Source organism: Oncorhynchus nerka, linkage group LG3 (genome assembly GCF_034236695.1).
Source record: "Oncorhynchus nerka isolate Pitt River linkage group LG3, Oner_Uvic_2.0, whole genome shotgun sequence".
Taxonomy (NCBI): domain Eukaryota; kingdom Metazoa; phylum Chordata; class Actinopteri; order Salmoniformes; family Salmonidae; genus Oncorhynchus; species Oncorhynchus nerka.
Genome location: NC_088398.1, coordinates 7,703,073 through 7,710,554, shown reverse-complemented (window position 1 = coordinate 7,710,554; position 7,482 = coordinate 7,703,073). Strand labels below are relative to the sequence as shown.

The following is a 7,482-nucleotide window of genomic DNA, read 5'->3' as shown; positions in this document are numbered from 1 at the left end:
AAAACGTAAGCTCATTCGTAGCTCATTCACAGCCATATAAGGAATCATTGGCATGAGGCGGTTTCAAAAAATGTGGCACTTCCTGGTTGGATTTTTATCTGGGTTTCGCCTGTAACATCAGTTCTGTTGCACTCACAGACAATATCTTTGCAGTTCTGGAAACGTCAGAGTGTTTTCTATCCAAAGCTGTCAATTATATGCATAGTCGAGCATCTTTTCGTGACAAAATATCTTGTTTAAAACGGGAACGTTTTTCATCCAAAATTTAGAATAGCGCCCCCTAACACTTAACTGGTTTTAAGTATCTTCTTGATATTCAACACCTCTACTCTTTGATCATTGTACATATTGTTAGTAGACAGTGCACTGGATTAAGAAACAGAAGGGTTCATTTCATCTAGTTCCATTTGAGGCTTTATTGAGTTAATTCAATTGTTTAAGCCTCCATTGATCACTCTGACACACCATAGCCAATAGGAAGCAGAATGAATCATCAATGGGATAGGCTATTGTCTGAATGGTAGATGGTACAGATAAAGACCTAAAGAGGAAGTCTCTACAAAGCTATTGGTTGTTATTTTTCACTCACCAACGTGACCTCCAATAACCTCTTAGAGTGGAAATGCCCTGAGGGCATTGTAATGTGTGTACACAGCTATATCATGAAGCTAGTTTCTGTTCTGTATCACTGAGTGCGGGGGCGGGCCTTGTCTTCAGAGGGGACAATCAGAGGGGCATAGGAATATAAAATGAGTAAGGACATGGTCTGGTCAACACTACAGGTACTTCCATTAGACAGAGCCATCCTTCACCATGGACTATACACTTTTCACAGCAGCCATTGTGTTTCTAACATCAGGTATGCCTATTGCTACAATCAACAAGCAGAACATAATGGGTTTTGAAGTGTGTTATTCAAATAGGTATAGCTATAGCTGTATTTCACAAGCAAGGTAATAAATAAAAGTAATAAATAAAAAAGTAATAAATTAAAAATTAAAAAATATTTAAACTTATTGTTTTTCTTTTCATGTATTGCTACGTCTTATGTGTACATTAATACATTTCCTTCCTCCTCCCTCTGTCCCGTCCAGGTCTGTGTGTAGGTCAGAATGTGTTACCACCAGGACCATTGACTGGAGCCATAGGAGGGAGAGTGAAGTTCACCACAACCCTCAGTCCACCAGCCAAACCTTTTGTCTCAGTGAGCTGGACCTTCAACAGGGTCAACATCATCACCTCCACTACGGCCAACATAACTAATGCTGACTACAAAGACCGGATCAGTCTGGACAGAACCACTGGCTCTCTGGAGCTGTGGAACCTGGGCCTGAGGGACCAAGGGGAATACAGAGTCAGCATCATACCAGACAGGGCTCTGGAGCTACAAGGAGCTACCACTCTGGATGTCTATGGTGGGCCACAGTTCTATTCTTGGCCGTATTATTCACCATATCTTAGACTCACCAAGGCATTTTTTTCAGCAATGAATATGAAAGTTGTATACATTAAGACAGATTATTCAAATGTACTGTACCTCTTACTCTCCCCATACTGTTCACTTCTTTACAGTGTTGCTATCTGCTGCCACCATCACCAGTCCCCCAGCCACCCTGATAGCTGTCATAAGCTCCACCAACCTGACTTGTGAGGCTGCTGGCAACATCAGCTCCATACAGTGGATCAAAGATGGCCTCCCTCTGTCTCCCAGCAACAATATCACCTTCTCTGCAGGCAACAGGACAGTCTATCTCAGTCCTGTTCAGGACATTGACAACGGGGAATATGAGTGTTTAGTCAGCAACCCTGTCAGCAACCGGACAGCATCCCACAACCTGACCGTCAACTGTGAGTACTGCTTACTAGATCCTAATTCCAGGAGTGATTGTGATTGGCAACCTTGTGTCAATTACCAAGTCACTGGATGTTGCCGTTGAAAAAAACGAAAGAAAGTCTTGACTTTGCTTTTCAATAGTGTATAGACCCACGGAATAAGTATTTTGTGGATTTAGCATCGATCATTATTTTTATTTGACCATGTTGCAGTTGGACCCCAGAACATTTCAGTATATGGACCATCAGCAGCATCAACAGGATACAGGGTAACTCTGAGCTGTTCGGCTGACTCTATCCCTCCTGCTACATTCACCTGGATGTTCAACAGGACAGAGACAGGTGTTAACAACACCCTGTACGTCATAGAGAGGATGGAGGCGCTACACATTGGGAACTACACCTGCACTGCCACCAATAACCTCACCGGACTGAAAGACTCTGTTGTCTACAAGCTGAGAGGTTAGTTAGTTAATGAAGGTTAGTTAATGAAGTGTATCCATGATTAAGATCATATAAAGTCATCAAGTCATATAAATTAACAGCTAGAACTTTGTGACTTGGCATTGTACCTTTACTTTGTATTCTATAATCTGAGCCTGGATAATAAGTTACAAACCTGATATTTCAGTCTCTCCAATTTGTGTAAATACAAAGGGTTTATTCGTTCCTTACACTCCTCTGTAATTTCACTGGGATTGCTGGATAAGGTTTATCCCTGAGATCACTGCACTGAACTGACGTAGCTTCATACCAGAGCAGGTGATATGACTTGTTCCCCTCTACAGGCTCCTCTGCTGCCCCCATTTGGTCATTTGCTTTGATGGTGACCAGTGTCATGGCAGCAGGACTGCTGAAACTGTAGATGTCTGAAAGGAGAGACAGGGACAAGAAGAGGCTGGTGAAGGTAGGATGAATGTGATGTATGCTGTCATAAATATGATGAGTATGTTTACATGTTTTAATGTTTCAATATGTATTTGTTTATTATAAGATAAGTTTTACATTTATGCAATTGAATACAGAATTGTATGATATTATTATGTAAAATTATTTCATGAATTTATTGATAATGAAAAACAATTCTATAATAATAACATATTTGTTGTTGATATAATAATGGCCATGATTTTTTGTTGGTTACTGTATAAAACATGTTTCGTTGTAAATATTTCTGTAGATTTGTCAACCCCAGAGCCTTCTTGCTGATGAAGGACAATCTTGATATGGAGTCTTCTGGGCTAGAGGATATTGTATAGAATCAAACCCGTCTGTTGTTTTAATATGTAGCGATGTACTTTAGCCTGTCAAACTGTAATATTATCTGGGCTTTATTAAAATATTATGTTTTATATATATAATCAAAGTATATATACATTAATCAAAGTAATCCATGGTACATGTCATGAAATATTCATGTACACTGAGCAAAATGATAAATGCAACATGTAACATGTTGGTCTCATGTTACATGAGCTGAAATAAAACAGGAATTTACCATAAAGCACGAAAAGCTTATTTCTCCCCAAATTGCATCCACCTGGCAGCTGTGGCATATCAGGAAGCTGATTAAACAGCATGATTATTACAAATCAAATCAAACTTTGTCACATGCGCCAAATACAACATGTACAACAGGTACAAATACAACCTTTTCTTGAAATGATTACTTACAAGCCCTTAAGACTTCTTATGACTTAGATCCCAATAACGGGATCGATATGACAACAGTCAGTGAAAGTGCAGGGCGCCAAATTCAAAACAACAGAAATGTCATAATTAAAATTCCTCAAACATAGAAGTATTTTACACCATTTTAAAGATAAACTTGTTGTTAATCCTACCACAGTGTGGCGGGCTTTACGACGAAAGCACACCAAACCATTCCAAACTCACAATGCGCGGGCAAGTCCAGGCGAAATTTCAGACAAAAAGTCATATTACAGTTCGTAGAAACATGTCAAACGAAGTATAGAATCAATCTTTAGGATGTTTTTATCATAAATCTTCAATAATGTTCCAACCGGAGAATTCCTTTGTCTGTATGCAATTGAACGCAAGTTAACTCTCACGTGAGCGCGCGTGATCAGCTCATGGCACTCTGCCAGACCTCTGACTCATTCCGCTCCCATTCCCCCCTCCTCACAGTAGAAGCATCAAACAAGGTTCTAAACACTGTTGACATCTAGTGGAAGCATTAGGAAGTGCAATATGACCCCATAGACACTGTGTATTCGATAGGCAGTGACTTGAAAAACTACAAACCTCAGATTTCCCACTTCCTGGTTGGATTTCTTCTCAGGTTTTTGCCTGCCATATGAGTTCTGTTATACTCACAGACAAACAGTTTTAGAAGCTTCGGAGTGTTTCTATCAAAATCTACTAATAATATGCATATATTAGCAACTGGGCTTGAGAAGCAGGCAGTTTACTCTCGGCACCTTAAATAAACTAAAGTAAAAAATAATAAAAAGTAACACAATAAAATAACAATAACGAGGCTCTATACAGGGGGTACCGGTACAGAGTCAATGTGCGGGGATACAGTTTAGTCAAGATAATTTATACATGTAGGTAGGGGTAAAGTGACTATGCATAGATAATAAACAGTGAGTAGTGTAGTTGAAAATTCATGACCATGGTTGATTTTCCAGTCTCTAGACTGTTCTCCCAGAAGTATTGAGCAGAATAAAGGCTGAGCTCAGGTGATTGTACAGACTGAGTCAACATGGAGTTAATCACTAGACATGCAAAAAGAGAACGTAAGCAGAAAATGTATGCCTGTGCTGTTGTAGACCTGAGGGGAGTCATTACCTGGTCATGTGACTAGCATTGAGACATGCAATTGCATTATGTATGTATGCCTGTGCTGTTGTAGGCCCGAGGGAAGTCATTGCCTGGTCCTGTGACTAGCTTTTAAGGCATGCGATTGTATATGTATGTCTGTGCCATTACAGGCTTGGGGAGAGCCATTGTGTAGTCCTATGAGTATCATTGGACAGACACCTGCATTTGTGTATGGATACACTACCAATATAATTATCATAGGTACACCTCATAGACACCTGTCCACACACTCAAACAGACTCTAACCTCTCCACAATGGCCAAGACCAGTGGGCTGTGTAAGGACATCAGGGATAAAATTGTAGACCTGCACCAGGCTGGGATGGGCTACAGGACAATAGGCAAGCAGCTTGGTGAGAAGGCAACAACTGTTGGCGCAATTATTAGAAAATGGAAGAAGCTCAAGATGATGGTCAATCACCCTCGGTCTGGGGCTCCATGCAAGATCTCACCTCGTGGGGCATCAATGATCATGAGGAAGGTGAGGGATCAGCCCAGAACTACACGGCAAGACCTGGTCAATGACCTAAAGAGAGCTGGGACCACAGTTTCAAAGAAAACTATTAGTAACACACTACGCCGTCATGGATTAAAATCCTGCAGCGCACGCAAGGTCCCCCTGCTCAAGCCAGCGCATGTCCAGGCCCATCTGAAGTTTGCCAATGACCATCTGGATGATCCAGAGGAGGAATGGGAGAAGGTCATGTGGTCTGATGAGACAAAAATAGAGCTTTTGGGTCTAAACTCCACTCGCCGAGGAAGAAGGATGAGTACAACCACTAGAACACCATCCCAACTGTGAAGCATGGAGGTGGAAACATCATTCTTTGGGGATGCTTTTCTGCAAAGGGGACAGGACGACTGCACCGTATTGAGGGGAGGATGGATTTGGCCATATATCGCGAGATCTTGGCCAACAACCTCCTTCCCTCAGTAAGAGCATTGCAGATGGGTCATGGCTGGGTCTTCCAGCATGACAACGACCCGAAACACACAGCCAGGAGCTAAGGAGTGGCTCCGTAAGAAGCATCTCAAATTCCTGGAGTGGCCTAGCCAGTCTCCAGACCTAAACCCAATAGAAAATCTTTGGAGGGAGCTGAAAGTCCGTATTGCCCAGCGACAGCCCCAAAACCTGAAGGATCCGGAGAAGGTCTGTATGGAGGAGTGGGCCAAAATCCCTGCTGCAGTGTGTGCAAACCTGGTCAAGAACTATAGGAAACATATGGTCTCTGTAATTGCAAACAAAGGTTTCTGTACCAAATATTAAGGTCTGCTTTTCTGATGTATCAAATACTTTTGTCATGCAATAAAATGCAAATTCATTACTTAAAAATTGTACAATGTGATTTTCTGGATTTTTGTTGTGCTGTGCACCTCCCATAGTCTGTTCTGGACTTGGGGACTGTGAAGAGACCTCTGGTGGCATGTCTTGTGGGGTATGCATGGGTTATGCATGGGTGTCTAAGCTGTGTGCTAGTATTTTAAACAGACAGCTCTTACAAAAACAAGTAATGATGAAGTCAATCTCCTTTCCACTTTGAGCCATGAGAGTTTGACATGCATGTAATTAATGATAGCTCTCCATGTACTTTTAAGGGCCAGCTGTGCTGCCCTGTTCTGAGCCAACTGCAATTATCCCAAGTCCCTCTTTGTGGCACCTGACCACACAACTGAACAGTAGTCCAGGTGCGACAAAACCAGGGTCTGTAGGACCTGCCTTTTTGATAGTGTTGTTAAGAAGGCAGAGTCACGCTTTATTATGGACAGACTTCTCCCCATCTTAGCTACTGTTGTATCAATATGTTTTGACCATGACAGTTTCCAATCCAGGGTTACGCCAAACAGTTTAGTCACCTCAACTTGCTCAATTTCCACATTATTCAATACGAGACGTAGTTGAGGTTTAGGGTTTAGTGAATGACTTGTCCCAAATTCAATGCTTTCAGTTTTGGAAATATTTAGGACTAACTTATTCCTTGCTACCCATTCTGAAACTAACTGCAACACCGTGTTAAGCGTTGCAGTTATTTCAGTCACTGTAGTTGCTGACGTGTGTAGTGTTAAGTTAACTGCATACATAGACACACTGGCCTTACTCAAAGCCAGTGGCATGTCGTTAGTAAAGATTGAAAAAAGCAAGATGCTTAAACAGCTACCCTGGGGAATTCCTGCTTCTGCCTGGATTATGTTTGAGAGGCTTCCATTAAAGAACACCCTCTGCCTTCTGTTAGTCAAGTAACTCTTTATCCACATTATAGCAGGGCGTGTAAAGCCATATCACATACGTTTTTCCAGCAGCAGACTATGATCAATAATGTCAAAAGCTGCACTGAAATATAACAAGACAGACCCCACAATCATTTTATCATCAATTTCTCTCAGCCAATCATAAGTCATTAGTGTAAGTGCTGTGCTTGTTGAGTGTCCTTCCCAATATGCGTGCTGAAAGTCTGTTGTCAATTTGTTTACTGTGAAATAGAAACGTATCTGGTCAAACACCATTTTTTCCAGAAGTTAACTAAGGGTTGGTAACAGGCTGATTGGTCGGCTATTTCAGCCAGTAAAGGGGGTTTTAATATTCTTGGGTAGCGGAATGACTTTAGCTTCCCTCCAGGCCCGAGGGCACACACTGAGGGCAAATATTGAGGATTTGGCAAATAGGAGTGGCAGTATCGTCCCCTATTGTTCTCAGTAATTTTCCATCTAGATTGTCAGATCCTGGTGGCTTGTCATTGTTAATAGATAACAATAATTGTTTCACCTCTTCCACACTGACTTTACAGAATTCAAAAGTAATTCCTGT

General features: G+C 41.5%; 1 protein-coding gene across 1 annotated transcript; it reads left to right on the top strand.

The window, feature by feature from the left end:
* The first annotated feature begins 783 nt into the window (after positions 1-783).
* On the top strand, positions 784-5,988 carry LOC115114363 (carcinoembryonic antigen-related cell adhesion molecule 20-like). Its single transcript, XM_029642541.2, has 6 exons — positions 784-859; positions 1,095-1,415; positions 1,573-1,848; positions 2,047-2,295; positions 2,622-2,740; positions 3,014-5,988. The coding sequence occupies exons 1-5, from the start codon at positions 814-816 to the stop codon at positions 2,696-2,698; spliced, it is 969 nt and encodes a 322-aa protein (XP_029498401.1). The 5' UTR covers positions 784-813; the 3' UTR covers positions 2,699-2,740; positions 3,014-5,988.
* The last annotated feature ends 1,494 nt before the right edge of the window (positions 5,989-7,482 follow it).

What these genes read in the sequence shown, in the direction of transcription:
- LOC115114363 (XM_029642541.2), top strand. Translation starts at nt 814, where the DNA reads ATGGACTATACACTTTTCACAGCAGCCATTGTGTTTCTAACATCAG. An exon ending in CCACAACCTGACCGTCAACT is followed by an intron (nt 1,849 to 2,046) that starts GTGAGTACTGCT and finishes ACCATGTTGCAG; the next exon opens with TTGGACCCCAGAACATTTCA. An exon ending in TGTTGTCTACAAGCTGAGAG is followed by an intron (nt 2,296 to 2,621) that starts GTTAGTTAGTTA and finishes TCCCCTCTACAG; the next exon opens with GCTCCTCTGCTGCCCCCATT.